Source organism: Nyctereutes procyonoides, unplaced genomic scaffold (genome assembly GCF_905146905.1).
Source record: "Nyctereutes procyonoides isolate TBG_1078 unplaced genomic scaffold, NYPRO_anot_genome, whole genome shotgun sequence".
Lineage (NCBI taxonomy): Eukaryota > Metazoa > Chordata > Mammalia > Carnivora > Canidae > Nyctereutes > Nyctereutes procyonoides.
The window spans coordinates 1,686,356-1,708,112 of record NW_026575131.1 but is presented as its reverse complement, the minus strand read 5'-3'; the positions used below and the strand labels follow the sequence as shown (position 1 = coordinate 1,708,112).

Genomic DNA, 21,757 nt, shown 5'->3' with positions numbered 1-21,757 from the left:
CCCAGAGAACAGAAAACATATGCCTATACAAAAACTTGTTGCATGACTTGTTGTTCATGGTTGCATTACTCATAATAGTGAAAAGGTGGAGACAACCCAAATGTTCATCAACCAATGAGTAGGTAAATAAAATGTGGCATATCCATCCGATGGAATATTATTCAGCCACGAAAAGGAATGAAATGCTCAGACATGCTATAACAGGGATGGAACTTAAAAATATTATATCAGTGGAAGCAGCCCATCAATACCACATATTGTTAAGTCCCCACTGATAGAAAACGTCCAGAATAGTCATATCATTGAGATAGAAAATGGATTTGTGTTTGCCTAGGGCTGGGGAGAGGAGGTTGAACAGTGGGGGGAGTTGACTGTTAACGGGTATGGGTTTTTGGAAGGTGATGAAAATATTCTAAAATTCACTGTGATAAGAGTTGAACAACTCTGTTAACACCACTGGATTGTACATTTTAAATCATACAGTATATGGCTTCTATCTCAATAATCCCGTTATGTAAAAAACCCCACAAGAACATAAGCATACATTTTGTTTTTGTTTTTGTTTTTCAAGAGAGAGTGAGCGAGCAGGGAAGGGAGGAGAGGCAGAGGCAGAGGGACAGAATGTCAAACAGATTCCGTGCTGAGTGCAGAGCCTGATGTGGGTCTCGATCTCACCATCCTAAGAACATGACCTGAGCTAAAAACATGAGTTGGACGTTTACCTGACACCCAGGAACCCCTGCTTTTTATTATCTTTGACATATGCACACACAAAATAGTACATAGTATCGGTATACTTTTAAGTTTTATGTATTTTGGATCACATCCTTTGGTATCTTTTTTCTTTTTTTTTAAGATTTTATTTATTTACTCATGAGCGACACAGAGAGAGAGGGAGACATAGGCAGAGGGAGAAGCAGGCTCCTCACAGGGAGCCCAATGTGGGACTCGATCCGCCGACCTTGGGATCTGCCCTGAGTCAAAGGCAGATGCTCAACTGCTGAGCCACCCAGGGGTCCCTGATATCTTTTTTCACTTAGTTATCTTTCAGATTAATCCATTAGTAAACTCTTATGGCATGAACACAAACTTTGCTCAATTCTAAAATTCATAAACACAAAAGGAAAAGACTTCCTTTGATCCTACACACCTTGCCAGCTGCCGATTTCCCTGCTCTCCCTTCAGAGCCAAAATTGTCAAGATTTCTCTAGATATGCAACCTCTATTTCCTTACTGCTTCCCTCCTCTTTATTCTATGAACAGTGCATTGAAACCGCTTGTCAAGGTCACCACCAGCCACCATGTTTCCACCAACACCCCATTTCCACTTAAGATGCATATTTGAAACAATTCCCCAGCATCTCTAAGCTGGGGCATGTTATGGTTGATGGCATCTAATCATTCCAAATGTTAGCATTTTTGTCTTAGCAGCACATAAAATAATGGTGATTTTTATAATAGATGGCATCTTATATGCAATGAAACTTGGTACGGTGGACAGGCTTGTCATTTTACCTTAGAGCTATGTTGGCCCCAACTGACCTCAACCTACCTGAATTGCTTTCTTCTGGCTTCCATAAGCATCCCTCCCCTCATTTTCCTCCTGCCATCTGCCCACTCCTAAGTGTCCTTTGCTGGTTCAGATAATGGGCCTTCAAGTCTCCTTCAATGCTCATTTCTCACTGCGTTCTGCTGGGTGATTATACTCAGCCCCACCATGACAGCTGTCAGATGATTATAGCTCATGCCCAAAACTCTATCAGCAGTCCAGGCTCAAATCGGCCTGCAAATTTCACACTATTTCATGTCTACAAGGCATTTCTAGCCAACATGCGCCCAGTGAAGCTCCTGCTTCTCCCTACTACACCTCGACCTGTTTCTCAAGCTAGAAATCTGGTCATCATCATCTAGTTTCTTCTTTTCTCCCACTTCTTATCCATCACTGAATCTTGCTGAAACTGCAAAGTCCATCTAAACTGTGTCCACCTTCCCCGACCCTCTAGTTCAGACCACTGCCATTTGCAGACGTGAAAGACCAGAGCCTTTCACTCATCTCTTCCTCCTTTCTCCCTGCAGGAGTTGAGTGACCAGCAGGAGCTCCCTGTAAAATACTCCGAACTGTGTTCCTCTCTTGCCTCCCACCCCTCACGGGCTGGCTACCTCAGTCAGGTTCAAGCCTTGTTAAGCCTGTGTGATATTGTTTTGTTAGCATAAAAATATACAGTACACAGCATGCTGACTATAAAGAGTGCTGTATTGTAGATTTAAATGTTGCTAAGAGAGTAAAAAAGACCTTAAAATTTCTCATCACAGGCAGCCCGGGTGGCTCAGCGGTTTAGCACCGCCTTCAGCCCAGGGTGTGATCCTGGAGACCCGGGATCGAGTCCCGTGTCAGGCTCCCTGCATGGAGCCTGCTTCTCCCTCTGCCTGTGTCTCCGCCTCTCTCTCTCTCTCTGTGTCTCTCATGAATAGATAAATAAAAAAAAAAATTTTTAAATTCTCATCACAAGAAACAAAAATTTGTAGCTATGTGCAACGATGGATGTTTACACTTACTGTGATCACTTTGCAAGATGTACAAATAGCAAATCATTCTGTCGTCCATCTGAAACTAACAGAACGTTATATGTCAATTTTATCTCAATAAAAAAAAATTAGATCTCTAATCTTGGTTTGTAAAGAACCAAACAAACTGTAATGCAATATAATGTATAGTGTATATATTTTGTCTTCATCCCCAGCTCTGGGTCAGAGCTCCTGACATCCTTGTAATTTTCTAAATGATAAGAGGATAGGAGCATCTTTTGTTCGAATATCTGGGTTTGGTCTTGGCTCCCTAAGGTCCAAATAATAAAGATAAAAATGTCTTTACTTATTCCTGACAAGCCCTTTCAACCACACCAGAGTTTAAGGAGGTGACTTTTGGAAAGCTCCTAAGGATGGAGACTGGTTGCCACAGGAACCAACCCCATCATTAGAGGGCTGGAATTTTCAGCCCCAGCCCCTGACCTCTGCAGAGGGGAGAGGGGCTAGAGGTTGAGCTAATCACTAATGGCCATGTAATGAAGCGTCCACAAAACCCCTTAACTGAAGCTGGGTTGGTGAACAAGAACACATGCCTGTGCCAGGAAGGTGGAACAGGAACAGATGCTCCTGCCCTCGGTACTCTATGGGACCTCACTCTCTGTATCTGACCAATCATTTGTATCCTTCAGTAAGCCCTTTGTAATAAGCTTGTCATAAGTCAACTGCTGCCCTGTGTTCTGTGAGCTGTTACAGATAATTATCAAACCTGGGGAGGGGGCGGGTCATAGGCATCTCTGACTTGTAGGCAAGTTGGATATAAGTATGGGAGACCTGGGGACCTACGACTTGCAAGCAGCACCTGAAGTGGGTGTAGTCCTGTGGGACTATGCCACTACTCTGTGGGGTCTGCACACTGACTCCAGGTAGTATTAGAGCTGCCCAAATTGTAGAACACCCGGGGACACCTGGGTGGCTCAGTCGGCGAAGCGTCTGCCTTCAGCGGAGGTCATGATCTCAAGGTCCTGGGATCCAGCCCTGCTTCGGGCTCTCTGCTTGGCAGGGAATCTGCTTCTCCCTCTTCCTCTGTCCGTCTCCCTGCTCATGCTCTCTCTCTTTCAAATAAATAGTCAAAAAAAAAAAAAAAAAAAGATCCAGGGTGTGACTGTTAAGTGAATTGACCCATGTGGAGAATCCACACCTATGGCGTTAGAAGAGCTCTCTTTGTAAAGAAAACACTTTCCTTTCAGCCTGCAGGCCCTGCAAGGCCTGGCTCCTGCCCCAGCTCTTCCCCTGCATACCCCTCAAGCTTCTGCCACACCAACTGCTCTTTCCTTGGGGCTGGCTCCCTCCCATTCTTCCTAAAGATCTCACCTTTACAAAGGCCATTCCCTCATCTCTCTTCTCCATCAGTTCCTCAGTACTTCACTGCTTCTCCGAAGGTCTTCCCACATTCCTGGGGGCCTTCCTCTTACCGACTCTCAAGGATTTGTGGAAGGAACCAAACGAGGAAATCAAACATACTAGGTTCATCAAACATCTGCAGGGCTTTCACAGGAAGGACTCATCTTGGACATTTCCAGAAAGGAAAATTTGCATGAGAAGCTCCAAGACATTTCTGCTAAATCTCAGATAAGAAACACTAGGTATGGTAGGTATCCACCCATTCCGAAGGCAGTTGATCAGAGCCGGGCATTTCCAGGTAGAGACCAGATGGCAATGCTGTTGAGAGCAACAATACTGCCCCATTTGGTGGCAGAGCCAGATTACCTCCAGTCCCTGCAGTGTACAAGTCTGTTCTCTGGTTCTCAGGGATTGCACAGAAGTCACAGAGGCAGCAATCACCAACTAAATTCCCTAGGGAGAGCACATGGTTTTGGCTTTTGCACAGCCCCACAAAAGACAGCACTTACAGCCACATCTCCCTCCTACTGGACACCGAAATTGGAAGATGGGAAAGGCCTTCAAGGGAAGTGCAGGAAAGCCTGCCTGATGACATTAAGACACAATTCAGACCAACAACCAGCACTATTTAGATTTTATTTCATTCTATTAAAAATAAAAACTACAGAAACAAAAACTGAATATACAACGAGAGGACGGGGAATACCTCGCAGGAGTAAACAAAGGAACACAGCAATGGTGATGGCCAGTCCCTGGCTGGGCACCATTGTTACCAGGGATAATTCTCATTCCCAGCTCGCTACCACACCGACCCCCAGGGAAGCAGTGGGGGCGGTGAGGTGCTATGCCACATGTTGTGTGCTCTTCTGTCCACAGTTTCTCTACTCACAGAAGCCTAGAGAAACCCGCAGGATAGAGTTCAGAAAAACATTACAAATACCTTGAACTTGATCTTTGGCCAAAGTGGCAGAAGCATCCAGCACTGGGGACTCACACCAAGAGGAAAACAAGTTCTTGTAACACCCTCCTGAGCTCGGTCACCTCAAATGACTCTGATCCAAGGTGGAGACAAACCTCCCACAGGCGGAGGGCTGCCCAGCGGGTTAAAGAGGCAAACTGCCCACCCCAGACGGCATGAGGAGCAGAAACTGGAGCCAAAGAAACAAGCACCCTCGTTCCCAGCCCAGCCTGAGCCCAGGAGACCAGGGGTGCAGCTGGGTGTTTCAGCTGTGGAGCCCTGCACCCGCCCTCAGTGTCCCTCACTGGTTGGGTTCCGTGTGCCTGTAGAGTGTGGAGTCAGCCCTGGGTCCGCCCTCCTGCCCATGATGTCCACAAGCTACAGTGGACGGTCCTGAGCCTCAGAACTGCTGAAGGATCATTTTCCGTTTCAGGTCATGGCTGAACCTGTTCATCCTGAAGAGCTCACTGTCGTAAAAAGCAGACAGGTTGTGGATGTTGATCTGACGAGCCTGAAAAGAGAAAACGTCAAGTGAACCATGAGAATGGGTTTCAGCCTGTCTGCAGCAGGGCCCTTGATTCTTGTCCAATGTCTGAGGTCCATTCAGGGCAGCGGGGGGTGGGTGGTGGGTGGGGGGGTGGTCAACCAACACAGAGGTGACGGAGTCGGGGTATAGAGACAGACACAGGGCATGAAACCTCAGCTCTGCCAACTGCCTGTGAACATGGACAAGCTACTTAGTTACTCAGCTGCCCTGTGCCTGTCTCCTCTGTAACACGGATGGTGGTAATAGGACCGACCACTATCAAGGGTGTTAACAGCACAGAACAGGGCTCAGCACACCAGGACACTTAATAAAGGGCTCCCATCCGAGGTCTGCCCACTTAATGATGCAGCAAGGACTTCTTGCCCCCAAAGAGGACAGACAGCTCTCCAGGAATCACCTGTGTCCATACCTTGTCCACCAAGTCCTTTTCAGGCACTTCAATAGTGTCCTGCTGGGCCCCAAAGCGGTTGCGCTGATATGTCACCTGTTCTGCCACTAACTGCTTCAGGATGAAGAGCAGCAGCTCATTGTTATCACGCCGGAAGGAAAGGTAGCGGGCAAAGGTCTGCAGGAACAGCGGAAGTCACGTGATAGATACCTTCCTCACCAGGACCCTCCAGGCTACTATGGGATGACCAGTCCCCGCCTCCACCACACTCCCATTATGACCAGCCAGAGCAGCCAGGTCAGTGAGCTGTGGCTGCAGCCAGGAGGACGGCAAGGCCCGGATCCAGAGCCTTGGGAGGCCCGCCACGGCCGCCACTCTCCCACCCACCTTCCTCATGCTGCGCATGACACTGAACTTCTGCGTGTCGATGAAGCTCTCCAGCATCACGCGGATGGCCATGCTGACGTCATCCTCTATCACATAGTCACGCAGGTGAATGCGCGCGTGGGCCTCTGCCATGCGGATCATGGACTCAATGTGCCGCACTGTGATGGGGATGCTGCCCGTCGCCTGGAAGAAGGACAGCGTCAGGCCTGCTCAGGCAGGAGACAGAGGTGAGAAAAATGGCGAAGTGGCACGGCTAGTGGCTCTGACAAAGGCCACACGCTCGGGGCCTGCCACTACCCCGCCTGCATCTTCTCTCCCCCAGCTCACTGTGTGCACCCCAGAGTCTGTAAGGTTTGTAGCCAGCTGTATTAAGTTTTGTCACATGGTAAGTACTACACATACCCCTGCAACAAAAGTGGGAAACAAAGAAGCTGTTTGTATAAAAACTAGGTCAAATCCTCTCCAAGGACTCAATGAAGCTGCTGTCTTGGTTAGGTGGAGGAGACCTACCAATCTACAAGAATTCTGCAACCCAGGGATACCTGGGGGGCACAGTCAGTTGAGTCAACTCTTGGTTTCAACTCAGGTCATAATCTCAGGGTCGTGAGATTAAGCCTCATGTTAGGCTCCATGCTGGGTAGAGAGTCTGCTTTGGGATTTTCTCTCTCCCTCTCCTCCTGGCTCACTCAAGCTCTCTCTCACTCTCAATTAAGCAAATAAATCTTAAAACAAAACACAAAAACCCCACACAATTCTGCATTCTAGCTGCATGCAATGTGCCTTTATATTTTGCTCCCCCATGAAAGAACTGATATGTGTTCAGACAACACGTTTTGGTGAAATTCACAAAATCAGCACAGAACTTAACTCGTGGCCAACACTTAAGATACCTTGGCTTCAAACCCAATAGACCAATGCATGCACGTTTATGTTCCATCTGGAACAAAATGGTTAAGAGACAGCTACAACTTTTTTTTTTTTAAGATTTTATTTATTTTTTAGAGAGAGAGAGAAAGAGAGAGAGAGAGAGAGAGAGAGAGAGAGAGAGAGAGGGCAGAGACACAGGCAGAGGGAGAAGCAGGGTCCCTATGGGAAGCCTGATGTGGGACTCCATCCCAGACCCCAGGATCATGACCTGAGCCAAAGACAGACGCTCAAATGCTGAGCCACCCAGGCGTCCCTCTACATCTCATTTTTTAAAGGCATTCTAGCTCTAGGTCTTCTTAGATTAACTGACTGCACAGCTAAAGAAACTTCCACGGTGCCTCCCTCTCTGCACCCTACTCCACCCCCTCCGAGGCTGCACCCTAGGCCCTTACCATGGACTCTTTTCTCAAGTCACTATACATCTTGGCCACCTTGTCCTGGTCCATCTGGTTGAGCTTTGGGTGGACCTTCTCCTTGGCATAGATGATGTACTTCTTCAGGACTTCCTGTGGCAGGGGTTCCACACCATATGTGTTGGGCATGGCAGGTTCCTGGGTGCCACTGCTACCCAGCCCCTCCTCCTTGTTGCTGGGGTGGTGTCTGATGTGGCTGCCAACCACAAAACGGGCGAGCATCTCATCCTAAGACCAGAGAGGGCAAGTTACAGGGTGAGTAGAGTCTCATGACCTGGCTTGGAGTAAGTCAGCTCGTTGGAAGAAGAGAAAGCTGCATGTGCCGGAGAATGACATTCTCACAATAGCATCATCCAATGCCTATTATGTGCCAGGTAGCTGTGGGTGCCGGGGGTAACTGGTACACGTGACAAAACCCTCATGGAGTTTGCCTCTTGGTGAGGGGAAAGGGGACAGAGACAGCTTTCAAAATAACCACAGAGAGAAACATGCACGGGATCGAGGGGATGAAGAAACTCCTCCAGCTGAGGCTGCCAGAACACCTCAGCCATTCAGCAATCTAGAAAGAGTCTTCCAGGAAGAGAGAAGAACACACTGACAAGTCAAGGCCTGGCAGCTGCAAGGGAGGGAAAGGGTGTGTGTGGCAGGGGTGGATGAAGTGAAGGGAGCAAGGAGTGGAGACAGGCCCCGGGGCCTCACGGGGCCAGTGGATGCTCTGCTAGTTACAGCGGAAACTGCCAGTGGGTTAAGAAGAGGCATAATCCACCTTATGTTTTCAGAAGATGGGCCGGCCTCCAACTGAAGAAGGCATTATATGGGGTGGGAGTGGCAACCAAGAGGCCGACCATAAGAAACGGCAGTACTTTGGGTCAGAGCGAGAGAAGCCGGGACTCAGGTTGCAGCAGGGAAGCAGTGAGGGGCAGGAGGGTGCCAGTGGGAGGGCCCCTGGGCTCTGCTGTGAGACAGTGGACTATGCTGGCTGGGTGGCTGGCACAGCCCAGGGGAGGAAAGGGAAACCACAGCTGACTCTGGGACAAACACCACAGTCTGAATGGTGCCCGTCTCCTCACCTTACAGAACACAGGCCCCGAGTCTCACTCGAGGTCCCCAGAACCTACTGCACGAGACTGGGACATGGGGTTGTGTACCTGGACTGGGTCCACCGTGTCCCTCACCACACACAGGACATCGAAGCGGGAAATGATAGGTTCTGTGAGGTCCACGTTTTCTGAGAAGGTGAGCGAGGGGTCATAGCGGCCACCTGAAACACAAAGGCACCTCTCCATCAGGATCACGCTCCCTCAGATCTGCTCTTCTGAGCAGAAAGTTCTTGCCAACCCCAAGATGCTTCAGTGACAAAAGAAAAAGACGACTTTGGAAGAAGACAGACGCTGCATCTACCAGGCATTCTCGACGACTCAGAAAAGGACTTTCCCCATGCACTTGCCTGAAATAGCCTTTACACCGAGAGTCTAACCAACTCCTAGCAGGAAAAACCTAGAATAAGATGGGCAAGGTGCCTGGGCTCCCTGCCACATGTTGGCTGGGATCAATAATCAACTCCACCCAACTTAGACAACGCGCTAGATTCTTGTCTCGTCTTCTGAGGAAAATGCCCAAAACTGGTTCTGAGAACACAGCTCAAAAAAGACTGAAAGTCCTGCTTCCACGAACCCGCAACAAGACCCAGGGAACAAAGGAGGGTTTTCTGGTGCTCAGCTCCTTCCTCAGACCCTGGGACTAGTTGAGGAGTGCTGCAGGCTCCTACTGCCCAAGGCGAGGCCTCTCTGGGTCTTGCCTCCCTCTGGCAGACCCCCTTGACTCCATGGCAGACCCCCAACCCCATGCCTGGCATACCTATAGGGTTAGCTGCAGCGATGATGGTGCAGCGAGCCTGCAGGGAGGTGACGATGCCAGCCTTGGAGATGGAGATGCTCTGCTGCTCCATGGCCTCGTGGATGCTGGTTCTGTCCTGATCATTCATCTGCATGAGGTTCAATGCATGACATTTGCCCCAACTGCTATCCTGTTAACTACACCCCAAATCCTATCACCACATGGTCCAAGGACTTACCTTGTCAAATTCATCGATAAGACACACTCCTCGGTCAGCCAGAACCAGGGCGCCTGCCTCTAAGGTCCATTCCCTGCTGACGGGGTGCCGCTGGACATATGCCGTGAGGCCCACGGCCGAAGCCCCCTGCCCAGTGGTGAAGATGGCACGGCTAGACACTTTCTCGATGTATTTGAGGAACTGAGACTTGGCTGTGCCAGGATCTCCACACAAGAGCACGTTGATATCGCCTCGTACCTTGTGCTTACCCCCTGGAGGAGACAGGGATGGAGGGGAGGATGGAAGGGAAGGGTGCAGAGCATAGAGCTGGGTTACCCCTAGTTTCTCAGCCTACATATGCTGATGGCAAAGCATATCCTCTAGAAACGGATGCAAGACTCTAGGACTAGTGACCCTATTTCTGGAGAACTGAACCCAGAGAGATGGGGGCATAAGGCCACTTGTATAAAGACACTCTTAGCAAAGGTTAAGAATCTGGGAGCAGTGCAAATAATGTTCTCCACCGAGAGCCACATATGCTATGCTACAGAAACCTTGATACAGTCGCTTATGGGAATAAACCTGCTCAGTACACACCAATACAAAAAGATGCCCAAAACATAGTAATGAGCAGGAAATTGAAAGCTAGGTATTTTATCTAGTCACTTACACAGATACAGGAAACACTGCATTTATTAACAGAAACATACACATGACATGGAAGTGTGCTACTGTGTAAGTACACGTGTAAGTCTACAAGTGGCCATGCAAAGGCCCAACAGTGCACACACACATTACACTGATCAGAGTGACCCACCAAGAAGGGACTGGATTAGAAACAGTGCTCAGCGTGGACTTTCATCTTTCTGTGACTTCTAACAATTTAAGAAGAGAATGCAATCATAATCATCTCTCCATATTTATGTATTACTTTTATAGTTAAAACTGCCCAAGATAGGGCAGCCCGGGTGGCTCAGCGGTTTAGCGCCACCTTCAGCCCGGGGCCTGATCCTGGGGACCCGGGACGGAGTCCCATGTCAGGCTCCCTGCATGGAGCCTGCTTCTCCCTCTGCCTGTGTCTCTGCCTCTCTCTCTCTCTCTCTCTCTCTCTCATGAATAAGTAAAGAAAAAATCTTAAAAAAAAAACGCCCAAGATGCCACAGCCACAGGCTACGCTCTCCCTACAATGACTGAGCCACACGTGGTCTGGCCATCTGCTAACACTTACTTTCTCCCCAGGCACCCGGCCTTTAAATGCCAAGTCCTGCCTTGTCTGGTACCTGCAATGCAGAGGTAAGGGTGGGGGTGGGTAGTACCCAATGCCACTCACCTGGGTTTTTGGGCTCCCCTCCAAACAGTGCCAGTGCCAGGCCTCTCTTGATGTCTTCGTGCCCATAGATGGAAGGAGCAATGCTGGCAAAGATCTGAAAGGGAGGAAGAGCCAATGAGAATAGGAGCCTCTGCTCTGAGTCTGGGCCTACCCCACACATGCAATAGATCCTCCACCCACTCCAATCTCAGGGAACAAGGGTGTCTCCAGCCCCAGAGCCCGCACCACAGCTGTCACAATTCTGCCAGGCCCCAGCACTGAGCCCTACTTTCTGACCCTGGGTCGTGCAATTAGCTGGCTTGTCCTGAGAATCACAGAACTTTATAGAGCTTAAAAGAACTTTGGTCCCACCCTTTTTCTGGTCCTATTTCAGAAAGGACTACCCAAAGGTTGCAGAAGGGAGACAAGACCCAGGTCCACGAAACAGTGCAGTATGTGGGAAGAGGGTGGGCTGATGGAAGACCGGTATCATAGCTCAAATTCAGAGGGCTGGGTAGGTTCTAAGTGAGAGGTTTATACAAGTGCCTGGCTCCTGGGTATGCTCTGGTAGCCAAATATGATAAATATGGAGCATTCAGAAGATGGGCCCGCCAGGAAGTCACCATTTCAACTGCTAAGTCACAGAAACACCTATTTGGGTGTGAGACAGAGAAGAGGAAAAGACAATCTCAAAATCTGCATGATTTTTAAAGATGAAACCAGAGACATCAAAGAAATGTCTTGCTGGTAGGAAGCAGCTTCCATCTCTACCTACACGCTTTTACTGTTCTCCACCTTTCTGTCATCTGCACGGAGGGGCTCTGCAGAAGCAGTGCATACACATCCTTTCTTCCTGCCAGGCGGAAGAATCAATCCCTCAGGGCAATTGGAAGTGTGAAGGTGGGAGAAACTCCATTCTTAGAGCTGGAGTTAGGGTTCAGCGGTTTATCCTGCGGACAGCTACTCTCCACTGCTGCCAGAGGGCAGTGTAACCAGCAGGTCCTTCTGGAAAGAGGATCTGCCGATACCACTGGTGTTGGGGCAGAAATGCCTCCCGCTGTTATTTTAGGTAGTAAGTTAGGGGTGGAGGTCAGTTTCCACATGGACACTTTTGCTCGTTCTTTCCGTGGTCCTAATATGTCCTACAAAACCGAGCCCAAGGAGACACAGGACAACATTAGCTGGTGAACAGGGTTTCAGGCCTGGTACATGTAGAGGATGACCTCTCTAAACATCATTTTCCACTGAAAGAATATTATACTTCCCACAGGCCTATTTGGAGAAATGGCCAAACCCAGGTCTGGGGCAGGAAATATGCAAGAGATACCTGTGTTCTTATAAAAGAAAGAAGGAAGCTATCAGAGAGACCTGGAGTCATGCCAATAGAACTCAGGGACAACAGGCTTCACACTTGGCAACTAGAGGGACACACTGGATTCAGATTATGATTCAGAGTTATTCCTACTGTCCACCTGTTTCAGCTTTGAGCCTGGGCTTGACTGGATCCACTGACTCCTCACCACAGCCCCGTCCCCCCGAGACGCCAGTCTGGACACCAGCACTCAAGCTCCTCCCCCCCCCCCCCCCCCCCATCAAGGCAAGTTTACCAAGCCAACACTGGGAAGGGAAAGAATGAAGACGGGTAGACCCCAGGACCTGGGAAACAGAACCATGGTTCTGGGTGCTCCTCTGGGAGCACAACAATCCCACCCAGACTTCCACCTGCCTTCTCCCCAATTTGCTGGTCCTTGGAGAGACTGGTGATCATCTTCACGTCTTCGTCTGTCAGTTCCCCCACAGCAACCTTATTGTCCTTCTTGGCTACGTGGTTGGCTAAGATGACAGTGGCAAAGACAGGGAAGCCATTGGCCGTGTTGAGGGAGCCATCATAGTTGTTGTGGTAGATGCCAGTCAGCTCCTGGGAGAGGAGAAACAATCCAGAGGCCCAGCCCGGGGTTAGACTCAGGGGTGAGGTCCTCCTCCCCACTGCCTCCATTGTCTGATTCTCCTCTTCAACTCCTCTATACCAGACAGCAAAAAGAGTAAACCAGAAGATTAATCCAAAACATTCCACTGGCCAGTCCTTTACAAGTTCCCACTGCCAGCAACCCTCTCTGCACCATAGATGCCGATGCTGATTTCCTTAGCAACTCGGCTCCCTCTGGGCCTGCTTCTGGGCCACTTACTATCTCATCTCCTGGCTTGCAGCTGTCCACCAGATCAGCGAGGAGGATAGCATCCTTGGAGCGAGGCAAACGGCCAGCCGCCACTTTGCCAGGACTTTCCTGAATTCGGATACGCTGGTAGTTCTGGTAGATGGTCTATGTGGGAAAAACAGAAGGTCAACTTTGGACTCCTTCAAGCACTGACTTACGTCACCTGACCCTGGCCATGGCCCCATGAGGAAGGAGAACAGACAGGATTCTTATTTCCATCAACTGACTAGAAAATGGAGAGCCATTTTAGAGAAGATGGCAGGGAACAAGCCTATGGGGACCAACGCATCAGTGGACAGTCTCCACTGCTGCCACTACCCCCATGGATGCCTCCTGCCAGTCAAGCACCTGCTATATGCTGTGGAGCCAAGCCCTGCTGCACACAGATGCCACAGCCAGGCTGCCTAGGTTCAAATCCTAGCTCCATGTCTTGAGCTGTGTGATCTTAGGCAACCATGTTCTCTCTCTAGGCCTTCTCTGCGGAAAGGGGATGCTAACACTCAAAGCAAACACTCAGGGTAAGGATTAAACCATGTCATATGTCAAAAGCACTGAAATCAATGCCCAACAAAACAGTGAGCTCCACTAAGTGTGGGCTCTGCTGCCAAATGTCACATGTCAACATTTTGCTGTGCAATTTAATGTCCATTATTTCATTTCATGTCTAGAAAAGAGGCCACATAATACAGCTGTTAAAAGCAGACGCTCTGGGTTAAAATGCCAGAGTTCTAACCTTTGGGCCTCCTCCTAGCTGTGTGACCTTGAGGTCAGTAATACCACCTGCCTCAAAATGTATAATGAAAACTGGATTATACATCATCCCCTACTGGCACCTTGCAAAATACTCCAGAAACCTCAGAAGTAAATATTACTCATGTAGAAGCAGGGCCTGAAACCCTGTTCCTGTTTAGACTTCTCAAGAAGCTTCTAGGAAAGTAGACTCTTAAGGAGGATGAGCTAAGCAGGCAGGGGACTCTGGGCAAAGGTGTGGGCTCGGCTGACATGTGGCCTTGCAGTTCACCCGACCCAAGCAAGGTGCACCTCGACTTTACAGCAGGTCTGCTATTGGCTCTGGGCTGCCACAATCATAAACCCTCAAGGGTTTTCTGATAAAGTGGTCTCAGCCAGAGCACTTCTCAGGCGCAGAGTGCTGAGAGGTCAGCAGCAGATAATCGCAGCAAGGCCATAAAGGGAGTCTGGGCATCCCCTACTGGTACAGGGATGACCCCAACTGTAGAGATGCAGTCATTCGAATACAAAGACAAATGGCCCAGCAGCTTTCAGCAGGGCCTCCTGAATATGGCACCATGATGTCTAAGCTAGTTATAAGCTAGAGGCCCCCAATGAGAGGCCCAGAGAGGCTGGTACCAGAAATGTCAAGGGAAAGCCCCTGAGTAAGGGATGGGGAAACAGGTGCCTTACTATGGGGGCAGCCCGACATGTGAGCCCAGTTTTGCCAGACCTGCACCCCAACTTTAAAAAAAAAACAAATCAATTTTGACATTTTAAACAAAATGATCTAATTTTAAAATATTGGCATAAGTTCTTGAAAAATGCCCCACAGGCCAAACTAAACAGGCCAGCCAGATAGATCTGATTTGCCTCAGGGTGTGGCGAATACACAAGTCTATGCTGTTTTCCCACAGCTGCCCTGCTAATCTAATTGCTTAGAGGTGGGGGAGGCCCTGCGCAGACAGGAAGGGCAGCCAACAACGGGTGCAGCCTCTCACCTCCTCCATGTTGACTTCAAAGGGGCCAGCTGACTGACACTCAGGACAGGAGCCTGGCTTCACCTCCTGGTTCTGGGACTGACAGAAGGGCCCCAGCACGAAGCTACACTTGTTGCAGTTGTACTTGACCATGCTGAGCTGGGGCAGGACGCCTGTGCAGCTGGTCACCACCCCGCTGGTGCGGATTAGCTGGTTCAGGTGCAGCTGCCTGCAGACACGAGAGGGCATATCAGTGGCCTGGAGGGCCATATGATTGATCCATGGCATCCAGAGATTGGGGCCATAAGTGAAGTGGATCCAGAAAATTTGGGGTCTGGACCCATCAGATCCACATCATTGCACCCAGTACAAGCCAGAGTGCCAGGAGAGAGGACTCTCCTTGGCCATAGCCAGCCCACCCAGGCCTGTGGCCCTGTTGCCGCTCCCTCTAACGAAGCTGAGCCACAGGGTAGTGGGAACCGAGACCCTCAGGCTCACCCTGCTCCTGGCTTACCTCAGCGAGCGCAGCTCCTCTACCAGAGGCAGGTGGGAGATGCGCACATGGATGTGGCTGGCGATGCGGTCGTATTTTGGGTACATGGCCAGCACAACCTCCAGGGCAGCCTCATCAAAGATCTGCAGCAGCTCTGCTGGTGCCTCTGGCAGGAAGTAGGCCAGGACATGCTCCCGGGCTGCCAGGTCTTCATAGTTCACCACAAGGCTCTCGCGGTTCTCTGGTGGTAGGAAGAGAGACCAAGCAGAGCTCAGCCAGGGACACAGCAGGCAATTTCTTTCCCTTATTGCACAAGGGGGAGGGCCTGCCCACCCAAATCCTAGGCTTGGCACCAGAAACCCCAGCCCTAATTTGAGCATGCCCTGCTTTAGCTACACGACTCAGATGAGTGATACATCCTGAGCCTCAACTTCCCAATCTGTAAAATGCGGACATCACACAGCATATGAAATCACATTAAGGGAAATAATACATGCGGGACGCCTTTTACAGGAGGGCTGCAAACTCAAAATGCCTAAAAGGGCCAGGAAGGAAACCTGTGAATAAGCTATGTCAAATACAAGACAAAAAGGAAGTGGAGTGGACAGCAGGGGACCAAAATCTACATGCCTCCTCTTAAATGTAATTCCATTACACAGAAATGTACTACTTTCTGACTGAAGTAGTAATCCAGACTTTTACATCAAACATGTCTTATTTTAAGCATGTCAAACACCACTTCTGTGGTCCAGACGTTCCTGGACAGCCAGCAGAGCATCTTAGTGTAGACATACAATGCTTTTTGTATTTGCCTGATGATGGACACCTCGGGCGTCAGGTGCTGGCTCCTGTCTAGCGACGGGCAGGTGGCTCGGTATTCCCTGCACTTCACATCCCTATGAAACGTGCTATTAAAGGCCCAAGGGAATGACCCCTGGAGAAGGATTCTGCAAGGTGAACTGAGGTAAGTGGAGAGGCAGACGGGAAAGCGTACCTTTACACATGTCGCTGATGCGCTCCTTGAAGACGTTGTGGCCGTGGCCATCCACATGGGTGCGCAGGAAGTTCTTAAAGCGGTGGTGGATCTCCAGGCGTGGGCCTGCCATGCTCACCCACTCACGCACTGAGTGGCCCTTGAGGTCCTCCAAGTTCTCGATACTCTCAATCATGTCTTCATCCTCCTCGCCATCCTCTGTGGCCCGCTCTACCTGGCGGCGTTTCCGGGAAGGGCGCTCCTCGTCCTCCTCATCGCTGTCTGGGGGCCAAAGGGATACCCTCATGTGAAATTTTCCTGCCTTCCCCAGGACTCCCTTTCCTGGCCTCCCGAGACTCTGGAAGCTAGGACCAGCCTGAACCCCTGGAGGTGCAGACGTTTTGAGCCTACCATACAGAAGCCCACGGCGCATGCGGCCCAGGCCCCGGCCAGCCTCTCGGTCACGCTGTCGCATTGCCCGTTCTGCTGCCTCTCTCTGACTGGCTGTCAGTTCCTCGACGTCCTCATCATCCAGGGCCAGTCCCTCGGCCTCGTAGACATCCAGTTCTGGGATGGCACGATAGTCCCTGAGGGAACACCAAAACATACCCTGTTGGTATAAAAAAAAAAAAAAAAACAAACAAACCCAAAAGCCTGCCCAGGAGCTGGTGCTACTCCAGAAGAGTCCCAGATTAGGCAGTCTGGGAGTCCCCAGGCCAGAAATACAAAAGGCTCCAAGAGGACCTCCAACAGAGACAAATTGTGGTCAGTGCATGCAATGGAATATCACTCAGTCTTCAGAAGGAAAGAAGGCTGACCGTGCTACAAGGCAGGGGAATCTTGACGACAATGGGCTCAGTGAAATAAGCCAATTACAAAAGGACAAATACTCTTAGGATTCAGTTTGGGGAGATGAAAAAGTCCTGGAGATGTTTGCACAACAATGTGAGTATACTTGATGCCCCCGAACTGGACACTTACAGACGGGTAAGATGGTAAATTCTATATTTTTTGTATTATGTGTGTTTTGCCATGATAAAAAGCAAGGGGAAGGTATGTCCAGACAGCTTTGATCATCCAATACGAAATAGGAATTTGAAGAACCACAAAACCTTCAGGCAGCCAACCCCAGTTTCCCAACGGGGCAGAAATTCTCCCTGTACTTCCCTCCCAGACAAGGTTGCCTCAAACCCCTTGAAGTACTGGGAAGGTCTACTGGTATCAGCCAAACCAGCCTCTCTGAAATGCCCGCCCACTGCCTCAACCCTCTCAGCTACTCTGAGACCTAAGAGGACTTGTTGTCCACGATGTGACCTGTCAGGTATTTCAAGGGGAATGCTGTCTGCACAAGAAACCCACTGAGAGCAAGGACAGCTTTCCTCCCTGCAATTCTGGGAAGTAGACATCATTACTCCATCTGTAAGATGAGGGAACAGGATTATGGGGATGATAGGGCTTTTGCCAAGAGCCACTCAGCAAAGCTGGGCGTCAAAATACAGTCCAACCACAAGCTGCAGGCTGTTCCCTGATACCATCCTACCTCCCTGAGACAATTGTCTGGAAAATTCTTTTTTTCAGAGTAAATGGTTATGGGGGGGGGGGGGAGGACTGATGCTTCTTTTTTGGAATGAACTCAGAATAAGTAATCCCATATTGCTGATACCAGAAACAGATCCCAGAACCAGGTAAATGTATGAGCTGATTCATTTCTGAATTCTTAAAAGTTCTCAGTTAAAAGATATTTGTCATACTTTTTGAGAATTCTAAGTCACACAAAATGTCCTCTGTCCTCAGTGAAATTCTAGTTGGTCCGTAAAAAAAAAAAATCAATAAATTGGGCTTTATCAAAATAAAAAACTTTTGTGCCTCAAAACACATTAAAAAAAAAAAAAAGGCAGACTGGAAAGAAAATATTTGCAAATCATGTTCTGATAAAGGACCCAAACAGAATGAATTTTAAAACCTATTGTAATTCAGTAATAAAAAAAAAAATCAAGCAATCCAATCATAAAATGAGCAAAGGATCTGAACAGATATGTCTTCAAAGATATATAAATGGCCAATAAGCACATAAAAAAGATGTTCCAGGGCAGCCCAGGTGGCTCAGCGGTTTAGCGCTGCCTTCGGCCCAGGGCGTGATCCTGGGGACCTGGGACTGAGTCCCATGTCGGGCTCCCTGCATGGAGCCTGCTTCTCCCTCTGCCTGTGTCTCCGCCTCTCTCTCCCTCTCTCAGGGTGTCTCTCATGAATGAATGAATGAATAAATAAATAAATAAAGCCTTAAAAAAAAAAAACAAGGATGTTCCACATCATTAACCACAAAAGAAACCCAAATCAAAACCCCAGTGAGACATCGCCACACACCCACTGGGATGGCTAAAACTGAAAATCAGAAAATAACCGGTGTTGGCAAGAACTAGAGACTAGAACCCTCATACCCCACTTGTTGGAATGTAAAATGGTGGAGATTTTTTGGGAAACAGTCTAGCAGTTCCTCAGAAGATTAACCACAGAGTTAACATACGAGCCAGATATATGCCGAAGTAAATCCAAAACGTATGTAACAACTTCAGAGCTGATTCTTCCCATGGTGTGGCACATATGGCACATCCACTCTCATCATCTGGGGTACTGGTTCTTTTTTTTTTTTTCCTTTTAATTTTTATTTATTTATGATAGTCACACACAGAGAGAGAGAGAGAGGCAGAGACACAGGCAGAAGGAGAAGCAGGCTCCATGCACTGGGAGCCCGACGTGGGATTCGATCCCGGGTCTCCAGGATCGCGCCCTGGGCCAAAGGCAGGCGCCAAACCGCTGCGCCACCCAGGGATCCCCTGGGGTACTGGCTCTTATTATTTTTTTGTTTTGTTTTTGTTTTTTTTTTGGGTACTGGTTCTTAAAGCAAAGATCCAAAAAGTCCAGAGAGCCCCGGCAAGTCCTTCTGCTGGCTCCCAGAGGGCACTCCCCATGGATCATGGGGTGGCCTGTACAGTACTAGAACCCCTGGTCAGAGTAAAAGGTGGCCCAAAGGAGAGTCTTCATAAGGTTCCTGGGTATTCAAACAATCCTACTATTAGTATATCTACCAATCCTGGTTGTGAATACATGGTGGCGCCAGGAGATATCCAACCCCGCTCCCTTGCAGGCATATTCCACTACCTTACCATTAAGCCTTGTAACCTTCAATACACGTTTATATTTTTATTAGGAAGTGTGACAATATCTAACTCCAGGCCTGATACCGATCAGGCATGATTTATTGCTGAACTGCATTAAAACTTTGATTCATCAGGCACCCGCACAGTTTCTCTGATGTTACAGAAAATCACTCAGCCGCCTGCTTCCTGTTCTTCCAAGTCATCTGTGGCATCCCTGATGCAGTCCACCACGTGAAGAACTCCTTGCATTCCCTAAGGTGCTCAGCTCGGAGCTGAGGCTTATGCAGTCTGTGACACAGCAAGTTACACACACCTGTGTTGTGATTCCATGAACCTGTCTCCCCCAGACCCCGCATCAAGGTGCACTCATAGGCAAGGGTACTCTGATTCACCTACTTCCCTGTACCCAAAGCAAGGCCGCCAGCCACACAATGGGCTCTCCAGAGAACTATCTGCTGAGTGCCTAGCCTTGAATGAAAATACCTCTCCATGCCATCTCCAATAAGCTCCTCTCCATCTTCTTCCTCTTCATCCAGGGGTCCCTCGGTACCTAGAAGCCCCTCAGACTCATCCTCAAAGGGGGGAAGATCACGGCCAGGGCTAGAGGTCAGGGCATCCATGCGACGGGAGCTTTGCCCTGGGCTGGAAGTAAGAGGATCACTTCGCTGCCGCTGGGCTGGGCTGGACGCCACAGTGAAGGATTCAGACGATTCCTGCAGGACAGAGAAGGCGAAGGTTGACTTAGTTAGCATCCTATAAGGCTGTCCTTTCCACCTGTAACCCTGTCCCCTGACACTCCAAACCCCCTCCAGCCTCAAGACTTTGCATTTGCCTGGAAGGCTTTCCTCTGCCTGGAAGGCTTTCCTGTGAGCTCCCTGAGCCAAAGCCTTCTCAAACATCACTTCCTCAGGTTCTCCAGGCACTGACGTTTCCCCATGCCTCCTCCATGCCCAGTCACTAAGGACACCTCGTTTGTTTACGTACCTGTTTCTCTGTTCCCCCTGCATTCCTCTCCTGTAAGCCTGCCTTCCTACCCATAATACGCCAGACACTGCGGCAGGAGTCAATACAAGAATGACCCAAACATAAGAGATCTGGAATTTACTGGGCTAAGGGACAGACAATAAAGACGACGAAAGGACAGAATATACTACGACACGTGCACGAAGACGGGGACCTTGTCTGTCCTGTGCACACGCCGCGCCCGCCAGGGAGCGCGCCCCACAAGCAGAGCGGACCGGCCCCAAAGCTCGGGGTCGGGGATTCGGAGCTCCCGGCCCGGGGCGGGCCAGGCGCGTCCCCGGGCGGATTCGAGCGGCGTGGAGCCCGCTGGCTCTGCAGACCCCGCCAGAGAGGTGTAGAGGGGAGCGACGGCTCCGAGGCAGAACCCAGGGGCCCCAGCTCATCCGGAGGCCCCACCGGGGCGGGGAGGGGGCCCGGGGACCGAGAGCGCGCAGCCTCCCGCCCCGGCTCCCCGCGCGCCCGCACCGCCCGCGCCCCCAGCCCTCGCGGGGACCACCCGCCGCCCCCAGGCCCCCGCGGGGACCACCCGAGCGCTCACCGCCATCCTAACGCCACGCTTCCCGCCGCCGCTCCGGCAACAACCAGTTTTCGCGCGAAAAGCGGCTCACGTGACCCGCCCGAGCCCGGGAAGCGTCCGGAGGAACCCGGCGTCGTGACGTCGGCCCGGTCTGCGAGCGCGGGGGGCGGGGCAGAGGAGGAGGCCCCGCCCACGCCCCGGGGCGCCCCGCCCACTCCGCCTGGCGCGCCGCAGTGCTCCGGGCGGTCCGGACCCGCGAACCGCGGGGCTGGGGCTGCGCTGACTTTGGTCGCCCCGTGGCGGTTTCCCAGATGAGGCCGCTTGAGGTTCAGAGCCCTGCTCCGAGAGCTCTCAGGCTGAATCCTCCAAGAACCCAAACGGCTCCATAATTGTAGAAGGCCACGATCGATGTTCTAGTAGGAGTCACTTTCACCGAGGAAAGCAAAGATGCAGACGCGTTCCGAACAGAAAGAACGCCGTTTCTAAAGATGCAGAGAGCGTGGCACAGCGGGGATCTCTAAGAAATCCCGTAGTTTTGGTTAAACAGTTTGTGATACCCAGGACGGGGGAATCCCTCAGGCTGCTCTCGGCTGCTGGCCGGTTGAGTTGAAGGCTGTTGCTGCTGTTCTTCCCTTGGGCTAGGGTAGGTCCCCTGGTGGGCAGGGCAGGGTTGGATGTCAGCCCTCTCCGCCACAAACAAGTATCTCTGGATGGAACCCAGTGTAGGTGCAGGAGGGATGAGGAGGACTGGGAATATCC

At 50.4% G+C, this 21,757-nt stretch overlaps 1 protein-coding gene across 2 annotated transcripts; it reads right to left on the bottom strand.

Annotated features, from left to right (window-relative positions):
- Nucleotides 1-4,544: 4,544 nt before the first annotated feature.
- MCM2 (minichromosome maintenance complex component 2) lies at nt 4,545-21,085 on the bottom strand. Of its 2 annotated transcripts, none has more exons than XM_055344847.1 (16): nt 21,020-21,085; nt 19,942-20,171; nt 16,712-16,887; nt 16,322-16,582; nt 15,349-15,568; nt 14,856-15,063; nt 13,096-13,230; nt 12,636-12,827; nt 10,931-11,024; nt 9,622-9,872; nt 9,405-9,531; nt 8,696-8,808; nt 7,527-7,775; nt 6,208-6,390; nt 5,842-5,997; nt 4,545-5,396 (listed from the first exon to the last, which is right to left on the bottom strand). In XM_055344847.1, the coding sequence occupies exons 1-16, from the start codon at nt 21,023-21,025 to the stop codon at nt 5,286-5,288; spliced, it is 2,712 nt and encodes a 903-aa protein (XP_055200822.1). In that variant the 5' UTR covers nt 21,026-21,085; the 3' UTR covers nt 4,545-5,285. The 2 variants fall into 2 exon arrangements, with proteins under 2 accessions (XP_055200822.1, XP_055200823.1); XM_055344848.1 differs by having other exon boundaries at nt 9,405-9,519.
- Between the last annotated feature and the right edge of the window lie 672 nt (nt 21,086-21,757).